Below are 22,603 nucleotides of genomic sequence, written 5' to 3'. Positions count from 1 at the left end.
CTACCCCAGGAGCTGCGGCAGGCAGACAGCACCTGACACACGCCAGCCGCACCCAACCCAGCTCCTGGACCTGCCCCCCACATCCCAAACCCTCCATCGCTCCACTCTCTCTGGCCTGAGCTCGTGGGGACGGGGCTCCCTGCCCTACAGCAGCAGGGAAATCTCCTTGGGGGGGCTGAGCTGCTCAGCCAGGCTCCACCATTCACTCTGGGCCTCACGGGCTCCCACTGCCAGGTCCCCCTCCAGCTGGGAATGCAGCCACCACAGTAACCCCAAGAACAGGCAGGGGTGCAGATGCCTCTCCGCCAGTGCCTCTCACTCCCAACCCTCAGCCCTTGCCATCCCAGCCTTGCCCCCCCAGCTCTGCCAGTGCCCCTCACTCCCGACCTGCAGCCCCTGCCATCCCAGCCCTGCCCCCCCAGCTCTGCCAGTGCCCCTCACTTCCGACCCACAGCCCCTGCCATGCCATCCCAGCCCTGCCCCCCCAGCTCTGCTGGTGCCCCTTACTTCTGACCTGCAGCTCTTGCCATCCCAGCCTTGCCCCCCCAGCTCTGCCAGTGCCCCTCACTCCCGACCCGCAGCCCCTGCCATCCCAGCCCTGCCCCCACAGCTCTGCCAGTGCCCCTCACTCCCGACCCGCAGCCCCTGCCATCCCAGCCCTGCCCCCACAGCTCTGCCCGTGCCCCTCACTTCTGACCTGCAGCCCCTGCCAGCCCAGCCCTGCCCCCCCAGCTCTGCCCGTGCCCCTCACTTCCGACCTGCAGCCCCTGCCCCCACAGCTCTGTCGGTGCCCCTCACTCCTGACCTGCAGCCCCCCTCAGCTCTGCTGGTGCCCCTCACGCCTGACCAGCAGCCTCCCAGCCCAGCTCTGCTGGTGCCCCTCACTCCCGACCCACAGCCTCTGCCGGCCCAGCCTCACGGGGCCATGTCAGCACAACCGTCTGGGCCCTGGTTTTGTGCTGTGGGGATGTGTCCTGGGGCATCACTTCCCACCTACAGACCATGGCGGAGCTACCCAGCAGCCATTGCTTAGCGCAGGCACCCAGCACGCTGACCCCTCGGCCCTGGCACCGCAGCACCACCCCAGGGGCCTGCGCCGTACCCAGAAAGGAGCTTCCCTCAGGCTCACTTTGGGAGGGAGGGGAGAGAACCTGGCTCCATAAGTGACTGAAAGCAGCAGCTACCTGCATCAGAGTCCTGCCTTTACTGTGTGGCCGCCCGCAACCAGCTGCTGCCTCTTCCCAGGGCCAGGTGGGCTCCGTGCCAGGCTACTTCTGGGCTGCCATCTCCCTGCCTGCTCCCAACAGCTGGACCAGCCCCCGGCCCTTTGCCAGGCTGGTTCCAGTGAGAGCAGCTGCTGTGTGACCTTGGCAGGTTGCTGGGCGGGAGGCAGGGAGCGGCACAGCTGCTGTGTGACCTTGGCAGGTTGCTGGGCGGGAGGCAGGGAGCGGCACAGCTGCTGCTGGTACTGCCAGGGTGGCGGCAGCACACGGCCAGGCTGGACCCCCAGCCTCCAAGCCAAGGGTCATTGCTTTGCTGCTGCCAGGCTGTGCCCAGTGGCCTGGCACAGGGATGCTGGGGGGTACTGGTGCATGGGGGTGTGATGAACTAGGAATGTTCTTAATGTTTTCTCTGAATACTGTGTTGGTGCCTCAGTGTCCCCATGGCAGTTCTTAAGCATCTGGCAGAGCAAAGGGCCAGTGCACCTAAATGCCTGACACTCTGTCTCCTAGCAACTGATGGCCTGGGCCCCCCTCTGCAAAGGTGCCAGCTGAAGGTGTTGGAGACAAAGGGATCAGGTGACCTCCTGGCCCGGGAGAGGGGCTGAGCAGTGAGGAGGGGCTGGAGGGGGTTTCAGTCTGGAGCTGGCTGGGGACGAGGAGTGAAGTGCCGACGTGGGGGTCTGGCTCACTGCCCCCAGAATGGACCCGGCCGAGGGGTCCGGTTCGCTGTATCTACAAGCTCTGTTTTAGACCCTGTTCCTGTCATCGAATAAACCTCTGTGTTACTGGCTGGCTGAGAGTCACATCTGACTGCAAAGTGGGGGTGCAGGACCCGGTGGCTTCCCCAGGACCCCGCTGGGGCGGGCTCGCTGTGAGAAGCGCATGGAGGGGCAGAGGATGCTGAATGCTCCAAGGAGAGACCCAGGAGGTGAAGCCGTGTGAGCTTCTTGCCCTGAACAAGTCTGCTCCAAGGGAGAGGAGGCTCCCCAAAGTCCTGCCTGGCTTTGTGGGGAGCTGTTCCAGAGCATTGCCCGATGACTCTGTGACAGTCCCAGCTTCTGACTGGTATTCGTTGCTGCCCCCTTCCCTCTCTTCCCTTGCTTAGATATGATTCTTTTATTTTGACAAATGCCTTGAGTTCCTGTCCAGGCTGGGTTGGTTTGGTAATCACCACAGCCGCCTTCCCCAGTTGTGGGATTGTGGCTCTGGGGGCACTGAGTGCGGGGTTCCCGTTTCTCTGGTACATTCTTCTCAGTTCAGTTGGCTCGTATCGATTTCCAGCTTTGTAGAAATGGCCCTATTAAAGCACCAAGTGTGACTCCACGTTACTGGGCTGGACTTTGTTCTGCTCCACATTCGAAATGGGATCAAGCCCTGAGCACCTGTCCCGAAGCTCTGCCATGGTCCCTCTGTCTCTGTCAGGACAGGGTCTAGCACAACCCCCCATGTCAGCTGCATGCTCTGAGTCACAGATTGTCACTCGAATGGTTAGCAAGGCCCAGGAGCTTTCAGCCTGGCAGCGGGAGCCCCCCAGAGCACGCCAGTGAGCACCCAGGTTTGTCCTGCACCACAGGGTCCTGCACCCCCACTTTGCAGTCAGACGTGACTCTTAGCCAGCCAGTAAAACATAAAAGAATCATATCTAAGCAAGGGAAGAGAGGGAAGGGGGCAGCAACGAATACCAGTCAGAAGCTGGGACTGTCACAGAGTCATCGGGCAATGCTCTGGAACAGCTCCCCACAAAGCCAGGCAGGACTTTGGGGAGCCTCCTCTCCCTTGGAGCAGACTTGTTCAGGGCAAGAAGCTCACACGGCTTCACCTCCTGGGTCTCTCCTTGGAGCATTCAGCATCCTCTGCCCCTCCATGCGCTTCCCACAGCGAGCCCGCCCCAGCGGGGTCCTGGGGAAGCCACCGGGTCCTGCACCCCCACTTTGCAGTCAGACGTGACTCTCAGCCAGCCAGTAAAACAGAGGTTTATTCGATGACAGGAACAGGGTCTAAAACAGAGCTTGTAGGTGCTGCGAACCGGACCCCTCGGCCGGGTCCATTCTGGGGGGCAGTGAGCCAGACTCCCACATCTGCCCTCAGCCAACTCCAGACTAACAACCCCTCCAGCCCCTCCTTCTCTGCTCAGCTCCTTTCCCGGGCCAGGAGGTCACCTGATCCCTTTGTCTCCAACACCTTCAGTTGGCACCTTTGCAGAGGGGGGGCCCAGGCCATCAGTTGCTAGGAGACAGAGTGCCAGGCATTTAGGTGCACTGGCCCTTTGCTCTGCGGCAATCACACCCCCTTATTCCACCACCTAGATATTAAGAACTGCCATGGGGACCCTGAGGCACCAACACAGTATACAGAGAAAACATTAAGAACATGCCCAGTTCGTCACAGGGACTTGTTGAAAATAGATAAGGGAAGCCAAGGGACACGCAGAGACGTCTACAGCCAGCAGAGTTAAGGACAATACAAGAATTTGTTAGAACTAAAAGACTCCTGGCAGCAGTACTGGTGATAACGCTCTTTCCACTCCACTAGCATCTCTGGAGGATGGTCAAAAGGAGCCACTAAAGTCGGACATTTTGAAATCAGCTGGTTCAGAGAACTTGGATGTAAGAGTTTGAAAGGAGCTGGCTGAGGAGCTGCTGAGCTGTTAGTGCTGATTTCCAGTGAGCACAGGGGAAGTCTGAGTGGCAGAAAGCTCACGTGGTACCAGTTGTTTGAAAGGGTAAATGGACGACCAGGGTAATTACAGGCTTCTCAGCCTGATGTCAGTCCGAGGCAAGGTAATGGAGCAGCTGATACAGAACTTGATTAATAAAGAATTAGAGGGTGATTTAATGCAAATCGACATGGGTTATGGATGGCATCAGACTGAGTGGAGCTGACAGGCGGGTGCTGCAGGGAATGGTGGTGACAGTAGAATTTGCTTTTGGCCGACCCGCGGCCCGGGTGCTGCAGGGCGTTTTGTTCACAAGATGGGACCAACATACAATGACTGTGGCCCACGTGACACGGCTTAGACACTGGCTCAGTGCTAGGTCTCAGCATGGATTTGGCATTGGGGAGTCGTCATTGGGTGGGGCTGTTCCCAGCGGGGTCCTATGGGGGTGGGTTTTGGCCCTTCGCTATTTTCCATTTGTACCAATGGCCTGGAAGAAAACATCACATGGCCACGGGCAGAGTTTGCAGCTGCATGGGGCGGTAGGAAATCACGCAAGGGCCAGCGCTGCAGCCAGCCAGGGAACAAGGGAGTTTGGCCAGGGCGGGGAATTAACGCTGGGCCAGTTTCCAGAGCCTGGGTGAGGTCTCCAGGCTGGGCCATGGTTTGGGGAGCGGGTGATGCTAACGGGGGCCAGGCTCAGACTAGGGATCGCACTGGCCCACTGACCTGGGGCTCGGTGAAGCAGCTGCTCAGCATGCTTGGCAAGTCACCAGACCAGGGTCCCATGCCAGCAACTTGGCCACTGCCTGATGCACCGCTGCCAGCCTTCGGGGCGACTGCCATGGCCCCCTCCTCCAAGCCTCCCCGGCACAGCCACCTGCTGCAGCCACATCTGGGAGCTACACGCAGCTTCCATCTAGAACCCAGCACGGGCAAAGCCGCCTGCGACCCCCAAGCAACCTGCGCCCCTCCCTGCCCCCCAAGCACCCCCCCCCAGGCAACCTGTGCCCCTTCCTGCCCCCCAAGCAACCCACCCCCCCAGGCAGCCTACGCCCCTCCCTGCCCCCCAAGCAACCCCCCCAGGCAACCTGCGCCCCTCCCTGCACCCCAAGCAACCCGCCCCCCCAGGCAGCCTGCGCCCCCTCCCTGCCCCCCAAGCAACCCCCCCCGGCAACCTGCGCCCCTCCCTGCACCCCAAGCAACCCACCCCCCCAGGCAGCCTGTGCCCCTCCCTGCCCCGCAAGCAACCTGCCCCCCCAGGCAGCCTGTGCCCCCTCCCTGCCCCCACACAAGCAACCCCCCTCAGGCAGCTTGTGCCCCTTCCCTGTCCCCCCAAGCAACCCACCCCCTAGGCAGCCCATGCCCCCTCCCTGCCCCCTCAGGCAGCCTGCGCCCTGTCCCTGCCCCCCCAAACAACCTGCCACCCCCGGAAGCCCATTCCCCCACCCCTCCAAGGCAGCCTGTGCTGCTTCCTTTCCCCTGCTCTACACAGCCTGTGTCTGGCTCCACAGGCCCTGAAGTGAGAAGGGGGCAGGGATGCCCAGTGGTGCCCATGAATGGGCACTCGCCAGTGATGCTCTGCAGGGGCACACCCAGAGGGTGCAGAGCCCCTGATAGGCCATGGCCACAGCCGACCAGTGAGTGCGTCTTGGCAGTGCCAGCTGTGCTCATGGGACGAAGTGGGAATGTTCTCAATGTTTTCTCTTACTGTGTTGGTGCCTCAGTTTCCCCTATGCCTTTCTTAAGGATCTAGGTGGTGGGATCGGGGGTGTGATTGTGGCAGAGCCCTAGAGGGCCAGCGTGATGGTGTCTGCACAGAGAATGGCCGACACCCTGTCTCCTGGCAACTAGTGGCCTGGTCCCCTTCCTGCAAGTTGCCCCCCCAATCGCCGGCCTGGCATCATCCATCCCCCACCCATCAGCCCGGCTTCATCCACCCCCCCGCCAATCGCCGGCCCGGCATCATCCATCCGCTGCCTGTTAGCCGCCAGTCCAGCATCATCCATCCCCTGCCCGTCAGCGGCCAGCCTGGCATCATCCATCCCCCAGCTGCCGGCCCGGCATCATCCATCCCCCCTGCCAATCGCCGGCCCGGCATCATCCATCCCCTGACCGTCAGGTGCCAGCCCAGCATCATCCATCCCCCCCTGCCAATTGCCGGCCCGGCATCATCCATCCCCCAGCCGTCAGCTGCCGGCCCAGCATCAACCATGCCCCACACCACCCTAGTATCATCCATCCCACGCGCCAGCCACCAGCCCGGCATCAACCATCCCCTGCCTGCCAGCTCGGCAACATCCATGCCCCGTGCCAGGCACGCCAGCCCTGCACCCATTCAGCCTGGTAGTGCAGTGGCAGGGAAGGGCGAGTTCGCACTGAACGGGGAAGGGACTGACCTGCCCAGGGCTCCCAGTGTGCAGCGCTGGCGAGAGACCCCCAGTCCAGCCCCTTGGCTGAGATTGTTATCGTAGCATCCAGGGCCCCAGGCCCAGGCCCAGGCCCATACCCTGCTGGGCACCCTTCAAACACAGCACAGATCTGCCCTGGACCAAACTGATCAAGAGAACCCAGGAGTCCTGGCTCCCAGCCCCCCCTGCTCTGCCCCCTAGGCCCCCCCAGAGCTGGGGAGAGAACCCAGGAGTCCTGGCTCCCAGCCCCCCGGCTCTAACCCACCAGCTCCCACTCCCCACCCAGAGCCGGGGAGAGAACCCAGGAGTCCTGGCTCCCAGCCCCCCTGCAGAGCCGGGGACAGAACCCAGGAGTCCTGGTTCCCAGCCCCCCTGCTCTGCCCACCCCCAGAGCCGGGGAGGGAACCCAGGAGTCCTGACTCCCAGCTCCCCCGCAGAGCCGGGGGGAGGAACCCAGGAGTCCTGACTCCCAGCCCCCCCCTGCTCTGCCCTCCCCCAGAGCTGGGCAGAGAACCCAGGAGTCCTGGCTCCCAGCCCCCCGGCTCTAACCCACCAGCTCCCACTCCCCACCCAGAGCCGGGGAGAGAACCCAGGAGTCCTGGTTCCCAGCCCCCCCTGCTCTGCCCACCCCCAGAGCTGGGCAGAGAACCCAGGAGTTCTGGCTCCCAGCCCCCCCAGAGCCGGGGAGGGAACCCAGGAGTCCTGGCTCCCAGCCCCCCGGCTCTAACCCACCAGCTCCCACTCCCCACCCAGAGCCGGGGAGAGAACCCAGGAGTCCTGGCTCCCAGCCCCCCTGCAGAGCCGGGGACAGAACCCAGGAGTCCTGGTTCCCAGCCCCCCCTGCTCTGCCCACCCCCAGAGCCGGGGAGGGAACCCAGGAGTTCTGGCTCCCAGCCCCCCCAGAGCCGGGGAGGGAACCCAGGAGTCCTGGCCGGGTCTCGAAGGCCCCTGCCCCCGCTCACCTGGTGCCGAGGCCGCTCCAAGGTCGCGGGGGCTCCGTGGGGGCCGGGCTCGGACCGGGCCAGTGGAACTGGGGGGGGTCACTCCCCGACCGGCTCGCAGCAGCGGGGTCCCCCCGGGGCTCAGGGACCAGCCCCCCCCGTCCGACTCCTCCCCGCCGGGTCCGCAGCGCCGCCGCTCCCCGCCGGGCCGGGCTCCTGGCCGCGCTGCGCGCCCCCGGCACATCTGGAATCCCCGAGCACGCGCTCTGCGCGCCTCCCCCAGCTTCACACCTGGAGCGCCCGGCCCGCCCCTCAACAACGCGACTAGCTTGGGCTGCACATCTGGCCCAGCCCCCTGGGAACCCTGGGCAGGATACACCCCTGCTGCACAGCTGGACAGGCCGCTTCCAGCGCCCCTCCCCCTGAGCTGCACAGCTGGACAGCCCGCTTCCAGCGCCCCTCCCCCTGAGCTGCACAGCTGGACAGCCTGCTCCCTGTGCCCCTCCCCCTGGGCTGAACATCTGGACAGCCCGCTCCCAACGCCCCTCCCCCGCTCTGCACAGCTGGACAGCCCGCTCCCTGCACCCCTCCCCCGGGCTGCACTTCTGGACAACCCACTCCCAGCGCCCATCGCCTACTGTTGTACATCTGGACAGCCTGCTCCCAGTGCCCCTCCCCTGTGGTGCACAGCTGGACAGCCCTCTCCCTGCGCCTCTCCCCCAGGATGCACAGCTGGAATAGCCAGTGTCTTCTCCTGCCCCAAGGCCTGGGCCAGGCAGTATGGCAGGCTCCAGGAGTCCTGACTCCCAGCCCCCCCCTGCTCTGCCCTCCCCCAGAGCTGGGCAGAGAACCCAGGAGTTCTGGCTCCCAGCCCCCCCAGAGCCGGGGAGGGAACCCAGGAGTCCTGGCCGGGTCTCGCAGGCCCCTGCCCCTGCTCACCTGGTGCCGAGGCCGCTCCAAGGTCGCGGGGGCTCTGTGGGGGCCGGGCTCGGACCGGGCCAGTGGGTTGGCTCCTAGGGCACCCAGTGCATGGGGGAGGGCAGCGAGCTGGGCAGGGCGAGCACTGACAGGGCCAAGGCTGGAGCTGCAGGGGAAAAGACCCCCCGCACAATGCATTGGGGTGAGTGGAGACCCTGGCTGCTCCCTTCCTGCTGAGCATGGCCCAGCTGGGGCATCGGCCTCACCATTGCCATGGCAGGCAGGAGGCTGCGCCTGCTCCAGGCACCTTGGCACCTGCCCCGAGGGCTCCCCAAGTTGGCCCTGACTCCCCCTCCAACTCCAGTCTCTGGGGCTGAGCAGCTGGTGTGACAGGTTGGATCACAGAAACCCCCTTGGGACTGTCACCCGATGTGCTGAGTAGGGGCGGCTCCAGGCCCCAGCACGCCAACCGCATGCCCGGGGCGGCAAGCCACGGGGAGCGCTCTGCCGGTCACCAGGAGGGCGGCAGGCAGGCAGCCTTAGGGGCATGCTGTGGAGGGTCTGCTGGTCCTGCGGCTTTGCTGGAGCTGTGGGACCAGCGGACTCTCCGCAGACATGCCTGCGGGAGGTCCACCGGAGCCACGGGACCGGCGACCAGCAGAGTACCCCCTGCAGCATGCCGCCGTGCTTGGGGCAGTGAAATGTCTAGAGCCGCCCCTGATGCTGAGACCACCCTGAGCCAGCTTGGGACTTCGGAACCCTGCCTGGTTGAGCCAGACACGCTAGCCTGATACAAACACAGCCCCGGGTCTGAGCCACGTCCCCCACAAGCTGCAGACTCAACTGAAAACAGCTTAAGAAGTGCTCCTGTCTCCTGCACTCAGATACCCAGCTCCCAGTGGGGTCCAAACCCCAAATGAGTCTGTTTTACCCTGTATAAAGCTCACACATGGTGAACGCATACATCGTTCGCCCTCTGTAACACTGACAGAGAGAGATGCACAGCTGTTTGCCCTTCCTCCAGGTATTGATTACTAACTCTGGGTTCAATAATAAGCAAAAGTGATTTTATTAAGTATAAAAAGGAGGAGTTCAGTGGTTCAGGTAATAACAGACAGAACAAAGTCAGTCACCAAGCAAAAGAAAACAAACCAGGCAAGTCTAAGCCTGATACAGACCTGGTTACAGATAAAATCTCCCCCTCAGAGACGTGCCAATGAGCTTTCACAGCCGAATCTCCTTCCTAGTCTGGCCCGTCCTTTGCCCTGGGACAGCCCTTGTTAGCTCCAGCTCAGACGGTAACTAGGGGATTTCTCGTGACTGGAACCTCCTTTGTGCTGTGCCACCCCTTCATATACCCTGGGCACAAGGCGGGAATCTTTTGTCTCTCTGGATGCTCACCCAGGGCCAGTGCAAGGATATTTCATGCTCTAGGCAAAACTTCCACCTTGCGCCCTCCCTTCTGGCCTGGGGAGCCCTGCAGAAGCTCCCCGCCCCCCCTCCACCCAGGGAGCCCCCCCCAGCATTTCCCCCCCCCCAGCTCACCTCTGCTCCACCTCCTCCCCTGAGCACAACGGCGCCGCTTCACTTCTCCCACCTCCCAGGCTTGCAGCAGTCAGCTGTTTGGCCCGGCGAGCCTGGGCGGGGAGGAGAATTAGAGCGGGAGCGGCATTGTCAGGGGAGGAGGCGGAGCGGAGGTGAGCTGGGGCAGGGAGCAGTTCCCCTACGTGCCCCCCCCATTGCTGCGGGTGGACCACCCTGCACCACCCTGCCCCAGCTCACCTCCGCTCCACCTCCTCCCCTGAGTGCGCTTTTTGGCACCCCAACCACTTGGCGCCCTAGGCGGCCACCTAGTTCACCTAGTGGTTGCACCAGCCCTGTGCCCACCCCTTCTTCTCAATGGAAAGGCACCAGATTTAAGCAGGGCCTCCCGGGGGGGGCAAGTGGGGCAAGAGAATGCCCCGGCCCCGGCCCTGGGCCCGCCTCTGCCTCCCCCCATTCTCCAGCGCCTCAGTGCGCCGCGTACAAGAGCGGCTCTGGACAAAGCTACAACAGCTCTGAGCTGTGCGGGAAGGGGGTGGGGCTGCGAGCTTTGGGGCCCCGCTGGAGACAAGCTGCTGCAGCGCTGTCCAGGGCCGCTCCTGGACGTGCAGCACTAAGGCTCTGGGGGAGGGAGGAGGTGGAGGTAAGCAGTGTGGCAGGGGACTGGGGCTGGGGATGTGGGGGGGTTGGATAAGGGGTAGGGAGTCCCGGGGACAGGGCACAGGGAGGGGGCAGAGGTTCTGGGGGGGGCAGTCAGGGGACAGGGAATGGGGGTTGGATCATGGGCATTCTGGGGTGTGTGTTAGGACTCAGCAGGGGGTCGGGGCAGTCAGGGAACGGGGGAGTTGGTGGGGGGGTGGGGTCCCAGGATGGTGGTTGGGGAGGGGGTCTCAGGGACAGTCAGGGGACAGAGGTTCTGGGGGGGCAGTCAGGGGATGGGGAACAGGGGTTGGATTCTGGGCATTCTAGGGGTCTGTCAGGACTCAGCATGGGGGGGGCTAGGGGTTGGGGCAGTCAGGGGACAGGGAACAGGGGGTTGGTGGGGGCTGGGGTCCCAGGGTGGTGGTTGGGGAGGGGGTCTTGGGGAGGCAGTGGGGGGGACAAGGAGCAGGATGGGTCAGGGATTCCGAGGGGGGCAGTCGGGGGGCAGGAAGTGGGTGGGGGTCAGATAGGGGGCAGGGCCAGGCTGTTTGGGGAGGCACAGCCTTACCTGCCCTAAAGCTCATTCAGCAGTTTGAGGCTTGCAGAAGAGCCAAGCTGTTAGCTTTTCCATTAGGGCTCCCATCCCTTTCACTTCTCAAATGCCAAATTATAGTCTGTATTTAATTTCAGTGCCATAGGGAGATTCATGTCGGGGGAGGGTAGCTTCATTTCAAATTAGCCACTTTAGATTAACAGTGAGAGAGCCAAGAGAGCCATGGGGGAGGGATCACATGAGAAGGGCAATATCCTACACCACCTGCCTCCTTCCCAACCCTACCAAGCGAGACCCCCCTCCCCTGCATTCCCCGAGGCTCCAGAGGGGTTAATTCAGCGGTTCTCAAACTTTTGTCCTGGTGACCCCTTTCACATAGCACACCTCTGAGTGCAACCCCCCCTTATAAATTAAAAACACTTTTTTATACATTTAACACTATTATAAATGCTGGCGGCAAAGTGGGGTTTGAGGTGAAGGCTGACAGCCTGCGACCCCCAGTAATAACCTTGTGACCCCCTGAGGGGTCCTGACCCCCAGTTTGAGAACCCCTGGGTTAATTTAATTTCAGCACCCTGTGTCCATTCACAAGCGTGTGCTATTTTGAGCATTTCAGTTTTCACAACATAGGCTCATCCCAGATTCTGGAACAAGCTGAAATGCTCAGTTCGTGGAGTATGTACATAAGCTCTACTAAAGACAAACCCACAGTAACCGTCTCCAGTTTGTGAGGGACCCCGTGGAGCCAGTCTCTAGGAAACAGATACATTAATGGAGGTTAAGTCCATTAATGTCTGTTAGCCAGGATGGGTAAGGAATGGTGTCCCTAGCCTCTGTTCGTCAGAGGATGGAGATGGATGGCAGGAGAGAGATCACTTGATCATTGCCTGTTAGCTTCACTCCCTCTGGGGCACCTGGCATTGGCCACTGTCATTAGACAGGATACTGGGCTGGATAGACCTTTGGAGACAGATATGAGTCAAGGAAGCCAGCAGAGTATCAGAAACCTGGAAAAATCTCTGACTGGATGGGCTCAGGTGTTTGGTCACAAGCTGAGGTGGTTCAAAAGTTTTGGATTTGTTTTTTAAGCAGAATTTTTTTATTGTTTCTTTAAACAATCAAACACAGCAGGGAGCAAATATTTGGCCCCCCCCACACACTTCTGAAACCCCAAACCATGTTCAGGTTTTGGCAGACTAATTTTAGCTTTGCAATTAAAAAAAACACAACAAATTTTGAAGGAAAGCAGACATTGTCCATGATTTTTTCTGCTTTTAAAAAACCCCTAATTTTTTATCCAAAAAAAGTTTTGACGAAAAATAATTGTCCAACCCTTTTAATGAGCTTTAGTGCCTTTTAGCACTAGCTGATGCTGAGAACCAGTGATACCTTGTAAAGGTGACTTGAAAAGAAGTGTTCTCAAACCTGGGTTTGTGCCGAGATGCGGAAAGTTTTTAAATGTTTATTTTCCCCAGGGTTTCCCTGGAAGGGGTGGGGGGCGGGGAAGAGGGGCAATTTGCCCCGGAGCCTCAGGGGCCCCCACGAGAATATAGTATTCTATAGTATTGCAACTTTTTTTTTAAGGAAGGGGCCCCAGAAATTGCTTTGCCCCAGGCCCCCTGAATCCTCTGGGCGGCCCTGGATTTAAGATGGATTCCAGTACCAGGTGACACGGTCACATGTCCTGTGAGACCCCAAGCATCTGTTCTTCCTGGCCTGACTTACAGGGAGGCTTGCAAATAAACAGAGCCATTTACAGTCAATTGTCCTGATTAATAGGAGTCATCAAGATTCCAAACCACCATTAATGGCCCCCACTTTGCATAATGACAATAGGCCCTCAGAGTTATAGTTCATGTTTCTAGATTCAGATACAAGAGTGCCCCGTGGATACAAAGGGGATGATCACACTCTGTAGGTTATAAGCTTTGTAATGATCCCTTACAAGAGACTTTTTGCATGAAGCATATTCCAGTTACATCATATTCACACTCATTAGCATATTTTCATAAAATCCTATGGAGTGTGACGTCCCAGCTGGCTATAACTGAGTGCGCAGACCGGGCCCGATTCCTGGGCCTTGCCACAGCAGGGTCACCAAGCTTACCAGCCAGAGCTGATTGCAAGTGTGCACCTGAGCGTGTGCAGAGCTGGGCATGTGCTGCCTGCTTGTGGCAGGTGAGTGTAACCCCTTCTGGCACCACGCACATGGACCTGTCCCCAATAGGTGTGTCACCCTGTGCACGGCTTTACTTGCAGCATGCAGTGTGCACCTGTGTGCATTTCTGTGCACGGAGAGGTGTGTGTGCATGATGTGTGAGTGTGCACCTGTGTGCATTTATCTGTGTGCATGTGTACGACAAACTGGGAATGTTCTTGTTTTCTCTGAATACTGTGTTGGTGCCTCAGTGTCCCCATGGCAGTTCTTAATATCTAGGTGGTGGAATAAGGGGGTGTGATTGCTGCAGAGGAAGGGGCCAGTGCACCTGGCACTCTGTCTCCTAGCAACTGATGGCCTGGGCCCCTCCTCTGCAAAGGTGCCAGCTGAAGGTGTTGGAGACAAAGGGATCAGGTGACCTCCTGGCCCGGGAAAGGGACTGAGCAGAGAGGAGGGGGCTGGAGGGGGTTTCAGTCTGGAGCTGGCTGGGGACGAGGAGTGAAGTGCAGACGTGGGGGTCTGGCTCACTGCCCCCCAGAATGGACCCGGCCGAGGGGTCTGGTTCGCTGTATCTACAAGCTCTGTTTTAGACCCTGTTCCTGTCATCGAATAAACCTCTGTGTTACTGGCTGGCTGAGAGTCACGTCTGACTGCAAAGTGGGGGTGCAGGACCCGGTGGCTTCCCCAGGACCCCGCTGGGCCAGGCTCACTGTGGGAAGCGCACGGAGGGGCAGAGGATGCTGAATGCTCCAAGGAGAGACCCAGGAGGTGAAGCCGTGTGAGCTTCTTGCCCTGAACAAGTTTGCTCCAAGGGAGAGGAGGCTCCCCAAAGTCCTGCCTGGCTTGGTGGGGAGCAGTTCCAGAGCATCGCCCGGTGACTCTGTGACAGTGGATGGAGGTGTGTGAGTGTGCATGATGTGCAAGTGTGCACCGGTGTGAGTGAGTGTGCAGCTGGGCAGTGTGCATTTCTCTGTGTGTGCATGAGCATGGCGATGTGTGCACCTGTGAGCGCACGCGCTCCATGAGTGATGGTTGCCCAGACCCAGAGGCCTGCCTCGGACTGCACAAGCAAATATAATTGACAACTCGCTGTGCTGCAGGGACATTTACAACCCAGCCGGACACAACATGTCTGGGGCTGCATGTAACCAGAGGGAGGGGGAATGGACGCTGGGGGGGGGGGGGAGAAGGGCGGGAGGGGGGTCATCAGCCCCTCTGGAGTCTTATTGTGTTAATGTAATAATACTTTTCTATTTGATGACACCATCTGGGCTGTGGGGGGGCCCAGAGCGAGCAGGGCTGGGGGTCAGCGAAGGGGCCCTGAGTGCGCCATGGAGAGTAGAGTGTACTTAGCGAGAACAGGGTGCAGCGAGCTCAGGGGGGACTGGGCTGATTTGCCGGGGAAGGCGGTAGGAGCCCAGGAGCTGGCAGAGCAGGCCAGCGACGAGACGGCCGCTTTGGGGGCAGGTGTTTCGGTGAGAGCCACACAGACACCTCCCGCTGGGTAGCTCCAGGGCTTGTCTAGCTTTTCCTGGTGTCCTCCAGGTGAATGTGTAGGGCTGCTGGGGGTAGCTCTGGGGAACACTGCAGGTCGAACCATCATTGGAAGAAGCTGCGTGCGCGGCCTGGGGCCAGGTGCTAGGGGTCGATGTAGCACTGGGGACACGGCTCCAGGGGCGGGCTGGTTCCCATCACTTGCCCATTGGTCCGAGGGTGGCAGGAGCAGACGCCCAACATCTGGAGAGCATCTTGCATGACGTGGGAGATGCACCGGTGCCTCGGTCGGCAACACTGCATGGAGGTGGCTTGGTGGTTCAGGCAGAGCCGGGTGGGTTCCTGGCGGGAGGGCGGCCAGTGTCGGGCTGCAGTGTGCCGTGGGGCAGGCCCTGCTCCCAGAGCGGCGTGAGGTCCCTGCACTTGGCGTTAAGGCAGTGTCTGGCCAAGGGAGTGTTGAGGAGCTCAGGAGCCCAAGAGGTTTGTGTCTGTGGCTCGGTGGAGCAGGCGCATCCGTCGGCTGCGCTGGGGGCTGCCTGCAAGGCCCCCCACACAAGGCGAGGCGAGCACCCCCCGGCCCACAGCACCCCCTAGTGCCCCATAGGGCGAGCCCTACCTGCCAGGGGAGAGTGCCCCCTGCTGAGCCCCCAGCCCACTCCCTGCCCCACAGCACCTATCTCATACAGCTGGAAAGGACCCTGAAAGATCATTGTGCCGAAGTGGGAATGTTGTGGCTGTGTTCTGCGGATGCTGAGTGGGGAGCACTGACCTGGGAAGGTTGCAGGGGAGTTGTGCTGGGACGGCTGCACTGGGGAAGGGAGGATACTTGAGACCCCAGGAGGGGGGTTGGAGACCAGGTGACACCTCTGCCCAGGACACTGGACAAAGCGACACAAAGGCTGGGGAAGGAGCCGGGGGGAGGCTGAGAACCTGCGGGGGTTTCAGTTTGCCACTGGCTGGGAAATGGAGAGGGGTGCCCCCCGCAACGGGGCTGTGGCCTCCCTGGGGCCCCAGTGGACTTAACTAAAGGGGGTCCTGCTGTCTGTACCAGCAAGGCCTGTCCTGGACTGTGTCCCTGTCGTCTAAACCACCTGTGTTACTGGCTGGCTGAGAGTCCTGGTGCATCGCAGGAACCCGGGGGTGCCAGGCCCTGACCCCCCCCCCCACTCAGTGACAGTCATTGAGTCCAGCCCCTGCCTTCACTAGCAGGACCAAGGACTGATTTTGCCCCAGATCCCTAAGTGGTCCCCTCAAGGATTGAACTCACAGCCCTGGGTTTAGGGGGCCAAGGCTCAAATCACTGAGCTATCCCTCCCCCTACTGCTCCCCTGGGGCCAGCCCTGCCTGCTAGGGGAGAGCACCCCCCGCTGAGCCCCCATCCCGCTCACAGCAGTGGGGACTCAGGGTCAGTGGGGACTGCCAGGGATGCCCCCTAATGGCTTCCAACATCTCCACTGCTCCCTGCAGCCCCGGGCTTTCCACGGGACTCCCAGCTAAGGACTGGGACAGCCTCCTGCTCCTGAGCTCGTGTCAGACTCACAGAAGCTCAGGGTTGGAAGGGACCTCAGGAGGTATCTAGTCCAACCCCCTGCTCAGAGCAGGACCAACCCCAACTAAATCATCCCAGCCAGGGCTTTGTCAAGCCTGACCTTAAAAACCTCTAAGGAAGGAGATTCCGCCACCTCCCTAGGGAACCCATTCCAGTGCTTCACCACCCTCTGAGTGAAAAAGTTTTTCCTAATATCCAACCTAAACCTCCTCCACTGCAACTTGAGACCATTACTCCTTGTTCTGGCATCTGCCACCACTGAGAACAGCCGAGCTCCATCCTCTTTGGAACCGCCTTTCAGGTAGTTGAAAGCAGCTATCAAATCCCCCTCACTCTTCTCTTCTGCAGACTAAACAATCCCGGTTCCCTCAGCCTCTCCTCAGAAGTTATGTGCTCCAGCCACCTAATCATTTTTGTTGCCCTCCGCTGGACTCTTTCCAATTTTTCCACATCCTCCTTGTAGTGTGGGGCCCAAAACTGGACACAGTGCTCCAGATGAGGCCTCACCAATGTCGAATAGAGGGGAATGATCACATCCCTCGATCTGCTGGCAATGCCCCTACTTATACAGCCCAAAATGCCTTTAGCCTTCTTGGCAACAAGGGCACACTGCTGACTCATATCCAGCTTCTCGTCCACTGTAATCCCTAGGTCCTTTTCTGCAGAACTGCTGCCTAGCCATTCAGTCCCTCAGCTGTAACAGTGAATGGGATTCTTCTGTCCTAAGTGCAGGACTCTGCACTTGTCCTTGTTGAACCTCATCAGATTTCTGTTGGCCCAATCCTCTAATTTGTCTAGGTCCCTCTGTATCCTATCCCTCCCTCCAGTTTATCTACCACTCCTCCCAGTTTAGTGTCACCTGCAAACTTGCTGAGAGTGCAGTTCCCGACATCCTCCAGATCATTAATGAAGATATTGAAGCGAACCGGCCCCAGGACCAACCCTTGGGGCACTCGGCTTGATACCGGCTGCCAGCTAGACATGGAGCCGTTGGTCACTACCTGTTGAGCCTGACGATCTAGCCAGCTTTCTATCCACCTTACAGTCCATCCATCCAGCCCATACTTCTTTAACTTGCCAGCAAGAATACAGGGCTGGCTGGGGCTCAGAAGCACTCAAAGCTGAGCTGGAAGAACCTCCTAGGGCTGGGGCTGGGGCTGCTCCCAGCCCCGCGAATGGGGGTCCCAGGCCCTGAGTCCCAGCAGCTGCTGCAGCTGTGTGGCCCACTGGCACCACACCCACAGGCCGCTGGACTGCAAAAGTGTGAGGCAAGCGCCCGCGAGCACCTCCTCACTCGCCCAATCCCTCTTGCCCCCTCAGCCCAGGCCTCACTGCGGCTGGTGCTGAGAGCCCTGTGGAAATGGCCTCAGCTAGCAAGCGGCAGGCACGGCTCTGTGGGGCCCTCTCAGTGCCTCACACCCACGGCGGTGTTCTGCGGCCTGACTGAGGCCTGGCCCACTGCAGCGAGTGAGGGCATTTCACTGAAATTCCAGGTGGGCAGAGCCCAGGGCAGCATCCCCCATGGGGCAGCCAGGGCCCAGCGCCCCACACACGCCCCACAGCCCTGGGCAGAGTTCAGTAGAATTTAATGACTCAAGACAAACACCAACTTTATACAAAGTGAGAGGGAGCAGCAGCTGGCCGGAGGGGGGCAAGGGCTCCGCCTGGCGAGAATCAAGGGAGACAGCAGCAGTCGGGTCCCAGGGGCCAGAGAACGAGATTCCAGAGAATGCGCCAATGCACGGGAGAAGGGGGCACATGCCCTGGGGGCGGCTGCTGGGCATGGGCAGGCAGCCGCTGGCTCTAGCACCCGTTCGCAGAGGCGCCTGCCTTCCTCTCACCCTGCCCAGCAGGGCCGGGCTGTGACCCCCGTGCCAGGCGCCCACGGTTGCAGGGGCACGGGCACCACGGGGACCCTGTCAACAGCAAGACAAGGAGAGCGGGCAAAGCCACCATCGGCAGGCCCAGCCCCTGGAGAGGGAGCCTGCCCCACACCCATCCTGCCAATTACCATGGCAGGGAGCTGCCAGGCCCTGGGAAACAGGGAGAAGCCCCTGTCCCAGCCCCACAAAGGAGCAGCAGGTTCTGTTCCCAGGTGGGCCACAGGCCAATGGAGGATTGGGGCCAGGTGATCCCCAGCAAGCTGCCCCAGCCCCATGCAGCCCTGGGCCCTACTACCCCTATCCCTGCCCAGCAGCCAATGAAACCGTTACCCAGCAGGGCAGGGGCCGAGAGGAAAGTGCTTGAGCAGGGCCAGGGCAGGGACCCCCTGGCAAGGGGCAGGAGGCCCCAGAACAGCCCCTTGCACATCCACCCCCGCCAGCAGCCAGCTGCGTCTCAGTCGACTTCCTCCATGTTGCTGTAGGAGGGGGCGGGGCACTCTGTGGGGCTGGCAAAGCGATCCGGGAGCCCGGCGGGGGGCGGCAGGGGGCCTCCTTCGGGGGCGGCGGCGGAGCCGAACGACACGGGGTTCATGCCCTGCAAACAGAACAAGGGGGTCAGAGAGGGCAGCCTGGCCCCCAGCCCCCCCTTCACGCCCACGGTGCAGGGCCAGGCCGAGGACGCAGCGAGCACAGGCCAGCGGGACGGGGGCCAAACCCAGGCTAGCTCCTATCCCCCCCCCAGCCCCCTGGGGGTCAGCGTGCTAAGGGAGCCCTGGGGAGGAGGGGCCCAGCGGGGCTCAGGACACAGCCCCAGCCCAGAGAGGTGCCGCAGAGTGTGCGTGTGTGTGTACGTATGTACACACACACGCGCACACACACACAGAGCGCGCGCAGGCCAGGGCAGCGAGCCCTGAGTGGCGGCAGCAGCCGCCTCGCACAGCAAGAACATGGCAAGGAGGCAGCAGCAGCGCTGAGGGCCCCAGAGCGCTCCAACTGCTTCCTCCAGTACCCGAGCGAGCAGCAGAGCCCTCTGCACAGCGCCGGGGGGTCGCCTTGTCTGCTGCAGGGCGGCTGTGCCTGGATGCCCAGCCGCTGCCAGGGCCAGGCCCACGCTCTCCTGAAGGCACAGACCGGGGCAGCCCCGTCCAGCTTTAGCTGGAGTGCGACAGCAGGTGGTGCTGGGCCGCGAGCGCCCAGAGCTCCAGCCACGCCTCCTTGCACCACTCCAGGGAGCCGCAGCCAGCACAGGGCACCAGCGACAACGGGAGGGTTGTTCCTAGCCAGGCCATGCCAGCGCTGCACTCCCAGGAGGCGGGGGACCTGGGGTGAGGATCCAGCCAGCACTGCAGCAGGAGGGTGCCCAAGGAAGAGCCCGGGGGGCACCAGCACCAGGAGCTGTCAGAGCAGCATGCCGCCGGCAGGGGGTGCCCTGGGAACAGCCACGCCAGCATGAGAGAGGCCAATTCCCTCACTCCGAAAGCGCTGTATCCAGCCCGCGGGAATGGCCAGAGAAAGGGGGACTCAGCCCAGAGCTCAGCAGGTCCTGCTCAGGGAGACAGACACACACGCTGCTTTAAAAGGACCAAGGTCACAAAGCTGCAAACAATTCTGAGCCCCGCAGCTGGGATAAGAATTCTAGTCAGAAACGCGACTGCTCACTGAGATGGTTTCTGAGCACTGGCCTGGGCGCTCGAAAAGCAACACGCAAGGAAGGAGGCCGCGTGGGCTAAGACTCCAACCGCGTTCAGAGGGGAAGTGGAGGCAACTCTCTGCATTATATACACTTAGAAAAACCTACACAGCCAAGAGAAGGAAGGGGCAGTTGATAGTAATGAATATAAATCGGAAGCTAGGAACTGGGGAGACTTGGTAAGGGAAGCCAGGGGACACAAGGAGAAATCTAAGGCCAGCAGAGTTAAGGACAATAAGGAGGAGCTGAAGGGTATTAGGACCAAAGGAATCCTGACAATGGTACTGCGCCGTTATAGAGGAACATGGCAGAATTTGCAACCAACAAACAGGAAAGGGAGAGGTGTTGTATCAATCTCTCTGCACTGTGTCTGGTGGAAAACACTGTGAACACCATCTCCTCCTCCTCCTCCTAGGCCACTCCTCTCTCTGGCTGGTTGGGTTTTAAAGGTAAAGCAGGAGAAAGGCTTAGCCCCTGAATCCGTACAAAGTTCAACGCAGTCATTTCAGAGCATAAGCCATGTCCAAGGCCGTCACCACCTTCCGTTTAGCGAGGTCACTGTAAGTGTCGGCATCCCCGCAGGGCCCCTTGCAGGTCAGCCCAGAACTACACTGTACACCCCCAAGCTGAGCCAAGCAACCAGCCGCCGGCTTGGGAATCTCTTCGCTATTATGGCAAAGCATCTTCTGATGGCGTTTCACACCCTCCTCCCGGAGTCCTTTCCAACCTTTGCTTCGTCGAGACCTGCGGCTACTGCCCACAAACTAGTGTCTCTGGAGAATGTTGAACAGCAGCTACTAAAGTCAGACATTTGAAAATCAGCAGGTCCAGATAACTTGCATCCAAGCGTTTTAAAAGAGCTGGCTGAGGAGCTTGCTGGGCAGTTAAGGCTGGTTTTTCAGACGTTCTGCAGCACCGGAGAAGTTCCAGATCCCTGGAAGAAAGCTAACGGTGTAACGATTTTTAAAAAGGGTAAATGGGATGACCTGGGTAATTACTGGCCTGTCATCCTGACATCGATCTCGGACAAGATAACCGAGCGGCTAGTAAAGGACTCGATTAGTGCAGAACTGAAGGAGGAGTGTGTCCTCAGTGCCAGCTGAGATGGGTTTGTAGAAAACATCCTGTCAAACTAAGTGGATTTTCTGATGAGCTGACAAGTCTGATGGCTCAGGGCACTAGTGCTGCCGTACAGACTCCTGGAAGATGTGTGTCATGGCCTGGCAGACTAGAATGCTATCGAGTTACCAGGGCTCATTGATAGGTCTCAATGGGGCATTGCATGCAGGGAACCATCGGCGTTTCCAGTGGGGTCCGGCAGGGAGCAGTTCTTGGCCCTTCGCTAGTCAATGTTTCTGTCGGTGCCTTGGAAGAAAACGAAATCACTGGAAGTCTGCAGATGACAAACACTGGGAACAGGTCAGTGATACAGACAGGAGCGGAGCCACGGTTTTTGGCGCCCTAGGCGCAGGGCCAGCTCGCCGGTCCCGCAGCTCCGGTGGATCTACCCCAGGTGTCCCTGCGGACGGTTCGCTGGTCCCGCGGCTCCGGTGGACCTGCCACAGGCGTGCCTGTGGATACTCCACCGGACCCACGGGACCAGCGGACCGTCCGCAGGCACGCCTGCGGGAGATCCACCGGAGCAGTCTGCTGCCCTCCCAAATCCTGGTGCCCTAGGCGAGCGCCTAGGTCGCCTAAATGGAAGCGCCGGCCCTGGATACAGAGCAAACTGGGCTCAACCAAACAATATCAATTTTACTACAGCGCCAGGTAAGTGTATCCATCCAGGAACAGAGCACATTGGCTGTACTCGCAGGCCCAGGGGCTCGATGCTGGGAACAGGGCCTCTGAAAGGGATGGATAATCATTGCGCATAAGCTCTAAATAGGATGCTGTGGCCAAACGGGCTAATGTAGGATCCTGGGATGTATAAAGAGGGAATCTGGAGGAGGAGCAGAGAGGTGATTTTGCCTCGGTATCTGGCACTGGTGTGATCGCTGCGGGAATCCTGGGTCCAGCTCTGGTGAGCACAATGCCAGGAGGATGTTGATAAATTGCAGAGGGCTCAGAGCAGAGCCAGGAGATGATGAAAGGGTTAGAAACCTGCCTTGCAGGGAGGGAGGCGAGGGGCTCGGTCTGGTTAGATCCCCCATGAGCCGAGCCGGGCCGTGCCGACATGGGGAACACGGGCTCTTCAGTCTAACACGATCCTGTGGCTGGAAGTTCAAGCTAGACGAAGTCCGACGGGAAACGTAACTGTTGGGACAGTTTCCCAGGGGTCATAGTGGATTTTCCATCCCTGGAACTTCAGCACTGAAGCTGGGACGTTTTCCTCAAGGATCTGCTCTCAGCGATCGGACGAGATGATCACAATGGTCTCTTGTGGCCTTGGACTCGGAGAGATGGCTGCCCCGTGATCCTGAGCACCCCCACTGGGGCCGCGTCCCCTTGTGCTTCTTCAGGGCGATTCCCGGGAGGCTCATGGGATCAGAGGCAGGCGGCTCCTGCCTGCCGTGACATCCCCACAGGAGCTCAGCCAGCGCCAAGGAAAGAGCACAGTAAGAGCCAGGATCCCATTCCCATGGCCTGCTTCGTGAGACCCCCAAGGGAGGGGCAGGATCTGCATTGATCGGACATGGGGCAGCTGCTTCCTTGCCAGGCTCGGGCATGGGGGGGAAGCAGCATGCTAGGCCCTGCTGAGCTGTGTGATGGGGGCTCCAGCCCTCTCCGCTGCCAGGATCTCACGTCCTTGGCTGGGGCAAGAGTGCAGAGTCCCAGTGCAGGCGTCCATCTCTCTTGGCCACGCCACGGTTTGCCCACGCTCTCCAGGCCACTCCTCGGCGTGCTGGCCGTGGCTGCGCATGGAGTCAAGTGGGCAGTGCCCAGGACCCCATGGTGTGCGCACGCTCTCCAGCCCACTCCTCGGCTTGCTGGCCATGGCAG

At 60.4% G+C, this 22,603-nt stretch overlaps 1 protein-coding gene and 1 long non-coding RNA gene across 3 annotated transcripts in view; one reads left to right on the top strand and one right to left on the bottom strand.

Annotated features, from left to right (window-relative positions):
- The first annotated feature begins 1,714 nt into the window (after positions 1-1,714).
- Positions 1,715-22,603, top strand: part of LOC127053247 (uncharacterized) — a 124,733-nt gene continuing 103,844 nt past the window's right edge. The window contains exon 1 of the long non-coding RNA XR_007774978.1: positions 1,715-1,831. This is a non-coding gene — a long non-coding RNA (uncharacterized LOC127053247). The remainder of the gene's footprint in view (positions 1,832-22,603) is intronic.
- The window catches only part of USP19 (ubiquitin specific peptidase 19), a 33,835-nt gene continuing 29,439 nt past the window's right edge, over positions 18,208-22,603 (bottom strand). Inside the window, exon 25 of one of the 2 annotated variants that reach the window (XM_050957278.1) lies at positions 18,208-18,565. In XM_050957278.1, coding sequence (XP_050813235.1) covers positions 18,425-18,565 — 141 coding nt within the window. In that variant the 3' untranslated portion in view covers positions 18,208-18,424. Of the gene's footprint in view, positions 18,566-18,596; positions 21,054-22,603 lie in introns of those variants that run through there. The other variant, XM_050957280.1, reaches the window with a different exon arrangement.

Source organism: Gopherus flavomarginatus, chromosome 6 (assembly GCF_025201925.1).
Source record: "Gopherus flavomarginatus isolate rGopFla2 chromosome 6, rGopFla2.mat.asm, whole genome shotgun sequence".
NCBI lineage: Eukaryota > Metazoa > Chordata > Testudines > Testudinidae > Gopherus > Gopherus flavomarginatus.
Note: the sequence above shows the minus strand (reverse complement) of the source record. Positions and strands in the feature narration are given on the sequence as shown.